At 37.1% G+C, this 14326-nt stretch overlaps 1 protein-coding gene across 1 annotated transcript; it reads right to left on the minus strand.

Annotated features, from left to right (window-relative positions):
- Window positions 1-324: 324 nt before the first annotated feature.
- On the minus strand, window positions 325-4272 carry LOC131644199 (AT-hook motif nuclear-localized protein 14-like). Its single transcript, XM_058914631.1, has 6 exons — window positions 3854-4272; window positions 3678-3730; window positions 2440-2574; window positions 1816-1968; window positions 841-1129; window positions 325-717 (listed from the first exon to the last, which is right to left on the minus strand). Exons 1-6 carry the CDS (start codon window positions 4185-4187, stop codon window positions 665-667), a joined length of 1017 nt encoding a protein of 338 aa, XP_058770614.1. The 5' UTR covers window positions 4188-4272; the 3' UTR covers window positions 325-664.
- Window positions 4273-14326: the final 10054 nt, after the last annotated feature.

Consider the following 14326-nt stretch of genomic DNA (forward strand, 5'->3'; position numbering starts at 1 on the left):
ATATAAAATAATATTTGAATAAACTCATTAGAAAAAAAATCCTATAAACATAATAAAATGATCCTCTATATTATTCTTAAAATTTAACTTTTTCTCAAATATACTTATAAGACTACATATAATAATTACTTAAATAAAATCATTTAAAAAAATTCCACAAACCAATCAATAATCTAAAAATTTGAGTTCAAAATATTATATGCAATAATAATTATAATATATTATAGGTCAACCGCGCAACGCGCGGGTTATATACTAGTTAGAATAAATTAAAACATGAGGGCACAGTTTTGCCCCCTATTAGTTAGTACTGTAAGAAACAAAAAGAAACAAAATAGTCACGGATGCTTTCATTCTCAGTAAACGGATATTTTCTCAATTTTGCAACTTGGAGGGGAACAACTACATAACAAAAGATGCTTCTACCAACTTTTAGTCAAAAGAAAAGCATTCCCAATTTCACACATGGTTGGCCCAAAAAAGTAATAGGACATATTGCCTCAAAAAGAGTAATAGGACAGAGGACTCTTAAGCTGATTTTTAGGATGATCAAGTATTTCTACCATTAGGGGCATATTGAGACAAAAACTACTAGTATTACAAAGAGATATCATAAACCTATCTACCAAGGATTAATCTTCTCACAGCCCAAAAGCTATCTTAATCAGGAATAGGCCCCATTCTCAGGAGACTGGTGAGCTTCATGACCTGTTCTTCCTGCATACAGAAAACATCATTCTCAGTATCTTGTTAATCTCCCTTCTGAATAAATCATAAAAAAAGAAATATTTGGTTTGGGAGGGAAGGTTGAGGGATTTCAAAAACCGCTGAAGTTCATACCTATCAGTTCAAAACCAGCATTCCTAGAATCTGGACGACTTCCCCAATCCGAGGGATGGAAAGGAACCACGTTTACTCCATATTGTGGAGACATGAAATGACTTCCCCCAATAGCTTGATGCTCTTTGTTTCCCGGGATTGTATTCCCATTTGAAGAGTTAAGTGCTGGGCGGAAACTTAAATTTGATGCAGGCTCACCTACCGGTGATGGTAACTTGCTGGTAGAAGTATTGCCTTTTATACCAGCACCAGTGTCCTTGGGTTCAATAGAAAATGTGCCGGCGATGACCTGTGTCAATTAAATCCAAAGTGATTTCAAATTGTAAGTTGTCCCGAGCTGTGTTTTAAATCTCTTGCACGGAAACCAACACGGTTTTATGCCTAATTCTAGGACAGTCTAAAGATTAAATTTGAAGGTATATTGAAGATAGAAATTTAGAGAGAATCAATATAATAAAAAAATTCTTATCATGACTAGAGTGCCAACATAGTTGGAATATCAGTAAGTCATAACAATGCATCTGCACTTCTCAATATGTCAATCTGCCTAGTATGATTCAGGTGAGAAATTTAAATACTTCAGGATTTCCCACCCCGTGCATGAATTTGAGTTTAAACACCAACAACACAAATAGAACCGGTTCTACTGAAATCAAAATACTGTAAATATTAACTGATATTGCCTTTGTGACTTCTTAGTTTTAGCCACATTTGATTTTGAAATTGACTTATAGACTATAGTTTTCTCTAATTCTAATATAGTGAAATTCTGTTTACTAGATCAGTTTTTTATACTTGAAAGTTATCATATCAAAAGTAAGTTTCTACTTTGTATTAAGAAATTGATCAGGAGACACGGGTCATATTTCCCACAAGTTAAAGTTCAATCAGAGTTTATAAATTGTGAGAAATCATGATCCATGCAGCCAACCCCACTTAGTGGGATAAGGCTTGGTTGTTGTTGTTAGAAATTACCTGAACTTGACTGGCGGCTTTGAGGGGTCCGGCAATGCTTCCACCTACAAGTTGCCCATCAGAATGAGCTAAGCATACACTGAGACCGCCAGAACGGCCTTCGTGTTCATTACGGACATATGATCCAGTCAGGGAAATAATGTCAAAGCGACCCTAATTATAGAAATAAAAATAGTTAAACATTGACAACAATACAAGCATAAAAAAGATAGTTATGTACATAACAACTTGTATGCTAGTATTTCTTTAAAAAACTTCATTATAATTTGTATGTTTAATCCTATGTTTTCTCACATTTGAGAAACAAGCATATAAGGCAAGAATTGATTTAGAAATAAATGAGGGAAAAAAGTGATTAGAGAACCTTCGCTCCTTCACTAATAGTAGAGGTGACTTCAAATTTTCAGTTTTATGAGCTTTACGAGAAAAATCTTAAATAAACAATATTTTGTTTTATTTTTAAAAAAGAGAGAATATAAGATAGAGTCTAGTTTGTTCTGATATTCTAAGATCATATTTCTACCCAGGACTGCAGTTGAGTCTCACTTCCTTCACAAGTTTGTTGGAAGTTTAGAGATCAAAATAATACATAAAGAGCATGGAGAAAAGAAAGTATTTGTTTACCTCATACGTAATATTGCCTCCAGCGGTTGCCGGCTGACGAAGAGTAGCACTAGAGACGGAACCAGATGCAGACAAAATGCACATCTCACACCTATTATGTTTTTGCATGAGCGACATAATATTTTGGCCAATATCCTATTGAAAATGTGCGCAAACAATTAGGGAAGTAATAGATAGGTAAAAGAAAGCTGACAAATTTAATAACATTACGCAAATGGCAAATTAAACATGTTCAAATACTAGACAAAAAGAAAATTTAAGCTATCTGAAAAAAGTGAAGATCAAAATGGTGAGATACCAAAGATAAATCAAAACATATTATTCGGTGACTCTGTGAGTTCATATCGCATTACCCCTTCAGGTTGTTGAAGTTGGAGTTAAACAGAACAGCACAAATAAGAAATTTAAATTATGATTATGGTTTGATATGATTGATTAATTGTTACATTATGATACAAAAAGACTAAACCCTAACTTTCATTTATACTAACTATTATAAACAACCATGAAAACTTTCAAATAAAATAATTTGCAACAACTTGAGATGATAAACCAACCCTATGAGATAGTAATCCAAATTCCAAAATACTTCAAAACAACATGAAGATATCACAAGATAGGTTAATAATATCTTATAAAATAGATGCTAGTATGGAAACACATTATATTTAATAAATATTCTAATGCAACCTCATTCATTAGCACTCTTTTTTGTATACATGCATAACATTCCTACCTATGTTAGCTTTGCTATATATAGACGGTCTCAAGTCCAGATAAAAAGTAGAGAGTTGCCTATGTCAGTCTTGCTATATATAACCGGTCTCAAGCCCAGATAAAAGGAGAGAGTTGTGTTAGAAAAGTCGACAACCAACAAAAACATTGTTGAATATCTATGACACAGATCTAATTTAGAACTGTACCGTCGGTCTAAATTAGTTTTACACTGAAATCCAATGAAAAATCCACTCTTTCACCACATCAAAACACTTCTATAAGTTAACTACTCCCTCAACTTTAAAAAAAAGTACATGTACTTGGCCGGTCAGCTACATGTATATATTTTTTCATATATTTAAGGCTACAGGGAGCACATTATAAAATTAATGGTATGAAATGAAAAAATATAATATAGAGATTCTCTATTGAATGTTAGAATAAAACTAACCAGATTTAGCAAACAAATCCAAAAATCTAAAATCAATAAACTAAATCAACGGATCAAGAACAATGCATACCTCACCAGCAGGAACAGCAACAATGTGAAGATTGAAGTTCTCTCTCAAATTACCTACATCAACAAAAAAAATAAAACATCAAATTATCATGCATGCAATTAGTTCAACTTAATAATCACCAAACAAACTATTCTAAAATTAAAAAAAAAAAAAAAAAAATAGGTTAAGATAGAAACCTAGAGAAGAGGAATGAAACTTTTTCTGCTTGTTGAGATTCAAAGAGGTAAACGACGTCGCAGGAGCAGGGGAAGCAGCGGCGGCCGCCGCCGCCGCCGCAGCGGCAGCTTTCCTAGCGGCGAGGCCTTCTTGTGGAGACTCGTACTTCCTAGGCCTACCTCGCTTCTTCTTGTTCTCCGTAACGGAATGAAGGTTGGAGTGGGACCCATCGGTGGTTGTGGTTGTTACTAACGAACCGTTAACTGGAGAAGCGTTGACGGTGACGGGGCTAACGGCTTGGTGCTCGAAGAGTGAGGTGAGTAGGTTGGTGTTGTTGACGTTGTTGGGTTCCATTTAGTACGGAGGGTAAAGAAGAAGAAGCTCAAGGGTTAATGATTCTTTAAGAGGAAATAGTAATAATTTTTTTTAGGTTGGAAAATATATATAATGGGGATTTTATTTATAATATTTATTTTTTAAGTGTTGTGCTGTGTTGGTAATTGACAGTGTTTTATGGTATGGGATGTTGTCCGAATTAGGTTTACGGCAACTAACCTTTTTTTTATTCGAAAAAGTCCATTCGAAGAAATTGAAAAATATTTTTTTATTAGATTTTTTTTTTAAGTTTTCGTGTTGTAAAAACTGGTTTATTTATTTTTGTATACGGAGAAAATACAAAACAAATGAAAACATAATACTAGAGGAACAAGATTCTCTTACGTCAGAATTGACAAGTAAAGTGACATTAGGGTGAATTCAACTTCATATCTTTTGTCCTACTATGAATTTTTAAGATAGTACACATAATTCATTTCTCAACAGTGAGTATTATTTATTCAACAGATTAAGTTTCCTGAGCAAATTTTTATCACACTAGAGTGGAAGTGGACATACAAGACACTAGAGTGGAAGTGGACATACAAGATTCACTTCAACGCTCAAATAAGTAAGTGATTAATAAAAGAGTAAAGTAAATTATAGTTAGAACTTATTTCTGATTTCGTGTGAGATTTTTTATATATGATAGGCGGTTAGAGATTTATCTGTTTTCTGACGTGGAACGTGAGAAATCGTTAGATGATATCCAACGGTGAATAAGGGCTTGTGGTGTGGATCAAATACGAGTCTCAAGGTAGTTGATGTAATACACTTTCAATACCTTACGACCATGGAGGATGATTGAGTCTCCTTGTTATTGGGCCTCTGATCAGCCCAAAACAATTGCCCCTATGGCATGTTATAACATAGTAAAGAGAAGTTTTCCAGAATATCAGGTCAGTGTCGCCCTAGGTCGAGATCTTCACGGCGAGTCCTTTGTTTGCTGAAGTGGAAAAAATTTAGAAGGTAAAAATGTTAGTCGTATTGATCGGTCACCAATTTGTATGGTGTTTTCATCAATCTCTCGGCATAAATCTCGTCAATTCGATAACACAATGGCCCGTCTTTTATAGTTTTCGTTCTTATTTTGAAAGTTTCGTTTAAGTTGTGTGTTTTGTTTTGATGCTAAGAACTCGTGTTTTTAAGATGCTTTGATGCTTGTTTTTGGTAGTGATTGTGTTTCAGGTTTATGCATTTAAGTCCATGAGAAGAATGCAGGGCTGAACAAAGATGAATCAAAGAAAAAATGAAGATTTGGTGCATACAGTGGCCTGACACGGGTACCAGTGTCACAGGACACAGCCAGTGTCAGGAAGCAGGAGAAGAAACAAAAGAATGGAGAAATCAGTGGCCTGACACGGGTACCCGTGTCACGTGACACTGCCCGTGTCAGGAAGCCTGGGGGAAAGCAAAGAAAACATGCAAAACAGTGGTCTGACACGGGTACCCGTGTCACGTGACACTGCCCGTGTCAGGAAGCCTGGGGGAAATTTTGAAAATAACATGGACAGAGGGCCAACACGGGTGCCCGTGTCACAGGACACGGCCCGTGTTGGCAGGCGCGAGCAATTTTGCCAGTTTTATATTTTTAAAGGCCTCAACTTCATTAAGGGTAGTTCGGACTTTTCGCATGTTTTTAACTTGAATCAACACTACTAAAACCTAATGGGGAGGAGGGAAGAGACTTTTTGACGTACGAAAGAATTGCAGAAGAAAGAGGAGAGCTCTCAAGGGTTTTGGAGAACAGAGATCTTCAAGAGCAATTGCGATTGAAGATCAAAGCAATCCTATTTTCTTGTAATGTCTAATCTTCCTATTGTATTTTCTTTGAATATTATGAGCGGCTAAACCCCCCAATGCTAGGGGGTGTCCCTGAATTGCTATTGTCATTGAACCTAATTTCCTTTATGTTAGAGAATATTTATGTGTGTGAAATTATTTGATTGTGCAAAGTGCTTATTGCTCTATCTATCTGACAAATAGATTTTTGATTTACGGTTAAGGTTTAGGTCGGACAAACCACCTTATCGCTGTTTGCAAAATTATATTACGATTGTTATTGCTTAGGAATGAGGATGCTTCGTAGTAACCATAATAATCTTGATAAATTATATTGCGCTTGATTACTTCTTGAATTGCTAAGGAATTAGGATACAAGAAAGTATCAAAAGGTTTTCCTCTGAGGAATTAGGGAAGATAACTCTTGAGATTCGGTAATAGTTCATGTACATTGATATTTTATAACTAAGGATTAAGGGTCATTGCAAGGCAATTCATACACTCACCCTAGCATATTCTCTCATATTGTTTTAAAGTCACATTTACGTCTCTTATTGATTTGTTGTCATTTATCATTATTTCTAGTCAAACAACAAAACCCCCATGGTCTTTTGTTCAATTGAATCATTAAAATAACTTATATTTCCTACGCAGTCCACGAGATCGATATTTGGGATAAATCCTATTATTACTACATCGGTAAAAATAGTACACTTGCTATTTTCCGACCAAGTTTTTGGCGCCGTTGCCGGGGACTGCCAGAAATATAAGTTCAATTTGTAATTCAATTGAAATTTTGTTGCTCTGCAACCAAAATTTTTCTTTCTATATTTTGATTTATTGCTATTAATAATTGTCTAATCTGTGGATGCGAGGTAAGACCTCAGCTGAACTTCTTTTTGACGCATAACCAGAAAGATCATTGCGTACCAGACTCCGTGAAGCCAGGCAAGAAAGACCGGAAACATCAAAAGCAACACTGACAGTTTCTGAATCTGAAGAAGAGGAAGTAATTTCGGTTCATTCCGAACATTCAGACACCGAGTCTGAAACCATGGCTGCAGATCCACCTCCAGTGGAGAGACTTCTGGGTGATTATGGAGGAACAAATGCTCCAACTGGACGGTTGACAATAGTAAATCAACCGGTCAATGTTGCTCATTTTCAGTTGCACCCTTCAACGATTCAGCAACTCGAAAAGAGGCCTTTTTCAGGAAAAATCAATAAAGATGCAAATAAGCATTTACAGAGATTTCTCACGATGACCACGTCGTTAAAAATTGAAGGACACTCCGAGGAAGCGAAAAAGTTGGTAATGTTTCCCTTTACCCTTTCAGAAGATGCTGAAGAGTGGTTCTACTCTTTACCTGCTGGGAGCATTACAACTTGGCAACAAATGGAGACGACATTTCTCAACGAGTATTTTCCTGCTTCTGTGTATATCCGTAAGAGGTATGACATAGTAAATTTTAAACAGAAGGAAGGAGAATCACTTGGAGATGCGTACAAGAGGTTTAAACGATTATTAGTTGCATGTCCTACTCACAATATGGATGCAACTGAACAGATGCAGAACTTTGTGAATGGCCTCAAGATGAAGACTAAGCAACTCATTGACACAGCTGCCGGTGGCTCATCTAATTTTACAACAGCTACTGGTATCAAGAAGATCATTGAAGCCATTGCTGCGAATGAGCATTTGGAATTATATGATCGTAGTGTAAGCCAGCCGGAAGGGATGATTGATTTAAAGTTGGCTAATCAAGTTGTGAAAATGGAAGACTAAATTGCAGCTGAAGTCGAGAGAAGACTCAAGAAGATGACTGTTGAGACTCAAACTGTGGCTCAAGTTCAACCGGCTCAGACGGTCAATTGTGAGATTTGTAATGGTCCTCACCAAACTGTGTATTGTTTTGCAACTCCTCAACAAATTGAAGAAATCAAGTTCTTGAAGCAGAACAATCCTTATTCTAACACCTATAATCCGGGATGGAAGAATCATCCAAACTTCTCATGGAAAGATCAACAACAAGTTCCTCAAAAGGCAGAATGGGAAGTAGCTATTGAGAGATTGGCCGGACAATGTTCCCAGTTTCAAGAAGAGACAAGAAACAACCATAGGAACACAACAGCTTCAATCAAAAATTTGGAAGTTCAAGTGGGTCAAATAGCACAACATCTCACTCTACAGGCACAAGGTACTCTTCCAAGCTCAACTGTGGCAAATCCAAAAAACCAAGAAAAAATTAATGTTGTTACAACAAGAAGTCAGAAAGCGCCAGAGCCTGAAGAAGAGGAGGAGATAGATGACAACTTAGTCATAGAGGTAGATCTAGAAATTAGAGAAAATCCAAAAGAGCCTGAAGTAGTGATATCACCGGTTAAGCCACTAGAAGAGAAAAATAAGAAAGAAACTAAACCGGTGGTCAAATTACCATTCCCCTCTAGAGTGGCCAAGAAGGATTCGAAAGAGAAGGATTTTGAGAAGTTTGCTGCAATGTTCAAGAAGTTAGAGATTAACTTACCTTTCTTTGAAGCACTTGAGAATATGCCTTTCTACAAGAAATTTATGAAAGAGGTAATTTCTAAGAAAAGACAAGTGGGAGATGAAACAAAAATTGTGACTGAAAAGTGTGGTAGAGTCTCGCCAGCAAGGAAGATCCCCATTAAGAAGAAAGACCCTGGAGTGGTTGCAATACCGTGCACCATAAATGACAGAGTGTTCAAAAAGGTGCTAATTGATTTTGGTTCTAGTGTGAGTTTGATGCCATTGTCCATCTTCAAAAAGCTGGAGATTGGAAAAATAAGCGAGAGTGAAACAAAGTTGCAATTTGCTGATCACACTATTAAGAATTCATATGGGATAGCCGAAGATGTAATGGTAGAGATTGACAAGTTTGTTTACCCAGTTGATTTCCACATCATGGACATTCCTGAGGATGAAGAGACTCTAATCCTTCTTGGGCGACCCTTTTTGCTTACTAGTCGCTGCAATTTGGATATTGAAAAAGGGGAACTCATAGTTAAATCATTTGATGAGGAGGTAACACTGAAGGTGTTAGAAGTCAAAAAAGAAGCTGTTGGTGGGAATAATCAATCTAAAGTTGGTATGATCAGAAGTGAGGGAGCCAACAAAAGTCCACACCATCCCGAAAAAGTTTCAAGTATCATCTCTAAGGTGGCCTCAACTCATACACCTATAAAAATTCCTGCGGTAATTCAAGAAATCAAGAAGAAGAAAACAGTGGAAAGTAAAGGTGAGAAGATGAAAGTGGGTAGTAACTTGAAGAGAAAAGTGGTCCATACTTCTCGGCTTCATAAGTTTGTGGTTGCGGAAGTGACAAGCAACCAAGTTTGGAGGAGGAAGTACCCTCCTTAATAAAGGGTATTGGACCGTCGAGCCATGCGACGTTAAACGAAGCGCTTCGTGGGAGGCAACCCACGGTTTTAATAATGCAGTTTACTTTTTGTTTTGTTTTCAGAAAAAAAGGTGGGTCTCTCCGGTGAAAGCTAGGAAGAGGCAGCTGGAGTCGCAGTACCCTCTGTGAGTTCACCCTCACTATCTTGAATTTAAACATTGAGGTCAATGTTTGGTTCAAGTGTGGGGGGGGGGGGGTTTATTGCATTCAGTTTTTATTTTCAGTTTATTTGCTAAGTTTTTCGTTCTGTTTTAATTAGTTTGCTTGAAGGAACATTGTGTTGCAGAAGGACGAGGATTGTGTCAAAGAGAGGTGAACCAGTACCGAGTGGATGAAAGATCCAACCTAAGCTTGCACCCGAGGCACCCCTGAAAGTTGATACAACTGAAAAAAATAGTTGGACGCAACTCGATGACACTGGTCTGAGATTGAAAGCTGGTACATACGAACCGGAAAAGAAGCGACATTACACAATAAGCACTCGGGATCCTGTAAGCTATGCCCAACATGGTGAGATCATAAAAAGCCAGACATTTATCATCATGAGAGAGTAGTCAGGTATGACTTTATCACTTTGAATTTGCGTAAGTTCTATTCATATGACACTACCTGATAACACACACTGAGGCACGTTTTTTTGTGTTTCCCCTTGAGCCTTTTTAGCCATCCCTGATTCATGTTTACCATTTGCAAACCCCTTTGAGCCTTTATCCCTTGTTTGTTTTTAAAAACCCGCATATATTACCCCTTGGCCAAAAGAAAAAATAAATATTCCCTTTTACCCGTGCTCGGCATAAACGTGGTGGATGAAAAAGTTGTGCAAAATTCTAAGTTTGGGGTGGTGATACAAAAAGGGCAAGTGAAAAAAAAAAAAGAGAAGAAAAGAAAAAAAAAATTATAGAACTCACCAAAACACACTTGTCCTGACTAAATGACTTGGTTACATTTGAAACACTCGAATAAGTGAGTGAAGTCAAGAGTCAATGATTAAACCCCATCGTACTAAAATGAGCACAATAACAAGAAAGACAACATGATTGCCGAGCCCCCAAAACCTTTGTGTATCCGTTTCCTTGTTTATCCCACCAGTCCTAAGCCCCGTTTCAGCCCGAAGACCTCAAAAAGTGTGTGCAAAGTGTTTGTGTATGAAAGTAGAATTTGTTCAAATTTAAAAGTTGATATTGCATATCGTGATTTATGAGTGAATTGCTTTTAACCGTGAGAGACTTGGTGAGAAGTGTGAAAAAGCTTACAGGTGAAGGAGAATTTTAACATGAAAGTGGAGCGGAAAATTCGGGGAGTAAAAGCTAGCATGATTGACCGGAATGGTGGAAGTCGAGTTGTGAAAAACACGGTTGTATTGTGGAAGCATAAATTTAGGGGTGACCTCTGCTTGATGTCTCAGGCATTGCTTGAGGACAAGCAACGAGCTAAGTTTGGGGTTGTGATCGGTCACCAATTTGTATGGTGTTTTCATCAATCTCTCGGCATAAATCTCGTCAATTCGGTAACACAATGGCCCGTCTTTTATAGTTTTCGTTCTTATTTTGAAAGTTTCATTTAAGTTGTGTGTTTTGTTTTGATGCTAAGAACTCGTGTTTTTAAGATGCTTTGATGCTTGTTTTTGGTAGTGATTGTGTTTCAGGTTTATGCGTTTAAGTCCATGAGAAGAATGCAGGGCTGAACAAAGATGAATCAAAGAAAAAATGAAGATTTGGTGCATACAGTGGCCTGACACGGGTACCAGTGTCACAGGACACAGCCAGTGTCAGGAAGCAGGAGAAGAAACAAAAGAATGGAGAAATCAGTGGCCTGACACGGGTACCCGTGTCACGTGACACTGCCCGTGTCAGGAAGCCTGGGGGAAAGCAAAGAAAACATGCAAAACAGTGGCCTGACACGGGTACCCGTGTCACGTGACACTGCCCGTGTCAAGAAGCCTGGGGGAAATTTTGAAAATAACATGGACAGAGGGCCAACACGGGTGCCCGTGTCACAGGACACGGCCCGTGTTGGCAGGCGCGAGCAATTTTGCCAGTTTTATATTTTTAAAGGCCTCAACTTCATTAAGGGTAGTTCGGACTTTTCGCATGTTTTTAACTTGAATCAACACTACTAAAACCTAATGGGGAGGAGGGAAGAGACTTTTTGACGTACGAAAGAATTGCAGAAGAAAGAGGAGAGCTCTCAAGGGTTTTGGAGAACAGAGATCTTCAAGAGCAATTGCGATTGAAGATCAAAGCAATCCTATTTTCTTGTAATGTCTAATCTTCCTATTGTATTTTCTTTGAATATTATGAGCGGCTAAACCCCCCAATGCTAGGGGGTGTCCCTGAATTGCTATTGTCATTGAACCTAATTTCCTTTATGTTAGAGAATATTTATGTGTGTGAAATTATTTGATTGTGCAAAGTGCTTATTGCTCTATCTATCTGACAAATAGATTTTTGATTTACGGTTAAGGTTTAGGTCGGATAAACCACCTTATCGCTGTTTGCAAAATTATATTACGATTGTTATTGCTTAGGAATGAGGATGCTTCGTAGTAACCATAATAATCTTGATAAATTATATTGCGCTTGATTACTTCTTGAATTGCTAAGGAATTAGGATACAAGAAAGTATCAAAAGGTTTTCCTCTGAGGAATTAGGGAAGATAACTCTTGAGATTCGGTAATAGTTCATGTACATTGATATTTTATAACTAAGGATTAAGGGTCATTGCAAGGCAATTCATACACTCACCCTAGCATATTCTCTCATATTGTTTTAAAGTCACATTTACGTCTCTTATTGATTTGTTGTCATTTATCATTATTTCTAGTCAAACAACAAAACCCCCATGGTCTTTTGTTCAATTGAATCATTAAAATAACTTATATTTCCTACGCAGTCCACGAGATCGATATTTGGGATAAATCCTATTATTACTACATCGGTAAAAATAGTACACTTGCTATTTTCCGATCACGTATCATTGAGACGCTTCACAAGACTTGCTTTACACGTGAACCCAGATCTCTAACATGCTCGAGTATACTCGAGTTATGTGGTAATTTTGAGGTAAATCTAAATGTTGTTTTTCATATGTTTGTCTTCCTTCATTTTGTGTCATTGAATTATCTACCTCGCTCCAATATATAAAGGTTATTTCACCTTTCAGGGAATGTTTTCGTTCTTTGCCCAAACTGTAACTTTTATCTTCTTTTTGCCTGCTTCGATTCTTCTTCCTCGAGCTCCAGCGAAACATATTTTACCTGTTTCTTTCCTTATTTTGATTTTGCACACCGTAGGTTTATCGCACCTTCAAAACAACCTTTAGTTGTATCCTTTCCTACAAACTTCTCGTGTTTTCAAAGTACCATGTGTATCTTTCTCATTTACAGTAGTTGTTTTCTCCTCCTTGTAAAAATAAGAGCATGAAGTTGTACATATATGTATCTGATGTAACCTTAGGGAGCATGTTGGCTCAAGAGGATGAAAATGGCGTCGAAAGAGCCATTTACTACCTTAGTCGAGTTTTAAATGATGCAAAAACTAGATATAACTCAGTTGAAAAATTATGTTTATGTCTATACTTTTCATGTACAAATTTGAAGCACTATATAAATCCAGTTGATGTCTATGTTTCTTCTCATTTCGACGTTATTAAGCATATGTTATCTAAATTATATTGCATAGTGGAATTGACAAATGGGCACTTGCATCAATTGAATATTCATTAACATATTAACATACACGCCTTTAAAGGCGGCTGTGAAAGGACAGATACTGACAGACTTCATAGTTTACCACTTTGTGATCGAAAGTCCTTTGGACTATCTCGAACTCAAGCCTTGGAAGTTATACTTCGACGGCTCTAGTCATAAAATGGAACAGACGTGGAAGTCCTGATTATTTCTCCTAATAAAATTCCAACAAAATTCAAGTATAAGATTGAAGGCCTTTGTTCAAACAACGAGGTCGAATATGAAGCTTTGATAGATGGACTTGAAATCTTGTTGGAATTGGGGGCAACTCGAGTCGAAATAATGGGTGACTCGGAGTTAGTTATAAAAAAAATTACAAAAGAATATAAATGTGTCAAAGAAAATCTTATTATGTATTTTGTGATAGCTAAGAGACTCCTGCGAAGGTTCGAAACGGTGAGCATTTGACATGTACCTCGACTTGAAAACCAAGAGGCCAATGATTTGGCCCAGATTGCTTCTAGGTATAAAGTTTAAAAAGAGAAGTTACGATATGCAATCAAAGTTAGAGGAATGGTCGTTTCAACCAGATTATCTCCATCAGATTTGAAAACTACAAAGCTAGAATACGCTGACGAAGATAATTTTGAAATTCTGGCCATAGATAGCTTAATAGAAGAAGATTGGAGAAAGACAATAGTGGAGTATTTGAAAAATTCAACAGCTTGTGTCGAACGTAAAATCAGGTACCGAGCTTTAAGTTATATTCTTATGGGTAATGAGTTATTTAAAAAGACACCTGAGGGCATCCTACTTAATTGTCTTAGCGAATGTGAGGTTTATCTAGCCCTCTCTAGTATCCACAGTGGGGCATGTTGGGTACATCAAGTTGGTCATAAGATAAAATGGCTTTTATTTCGACAAGGAATGTATTGGCCCACAATGCTTAAAGATTGTGTGGTGTTCGCCAAAGGGTGTCAGGAGTGTCAAATTCATGCAGGTATACAACATGTTCTTGCGAGCGAACTACATTCTATTGTTAAACCTTGGCCTTTTAGAGGCTGGGCCTTAGAAATAGTTGGAGAAATTTGACCAGCATCTTCAAAGGGTCAAAGGTATATTTTGGTAGGTATTTACTATTTTAGTAAGTGGGTAGAAGCAATACCACTGGCGAATGCTAATCAGGAAGTTGTGATCAAATTAATCCAGAAACATATTATCTATAGAT

The sequence above is a fragment of the Vicia villosa genome, linkage group LG1 (genome assembly GCF_029867415.1).
Source record: "Vicia villosa cultivar HV-30 ecotype Madison, WI linkage group LG1, Vvil1.0, whole genome shotgun sequence".
In the NCBI taxonomy this organism is placed as follows: domain Eukaryota; kingdom Viridiplantae; phylum Streptophyta; class Magnoliopsida; order Fabales; family Fabaceae; genus Vicia; species Vicia villosa.

What these genes read in the sequence shown, in the direction of transcription:
- LOC131644199 (XM_058914631.1), bottom strand. Translation starts at nt 4,187, where the DNA reads ATGGAACCCAACAACGTCAACAACACCAACCTACTCACCTCACTCTTC. An exon ending in TTGCTGTTCCTGCTGGTGAG is followed by an intron (nt 2,575 to 3,677) that starts GTATGCATTGTT and finishes CATTTTCAATAG; the next exon opens with GATATTGGCCAAAATATTAT. An exon ending in AAGCCGCCAGTCAAGTTCAG is followed by an intron (nt 1,130 to 1,815) that starts GTAATTTCTAAC and finishes TAATTGACACAG; the next exon opens with GTCATCGCCGGCACATTTTC.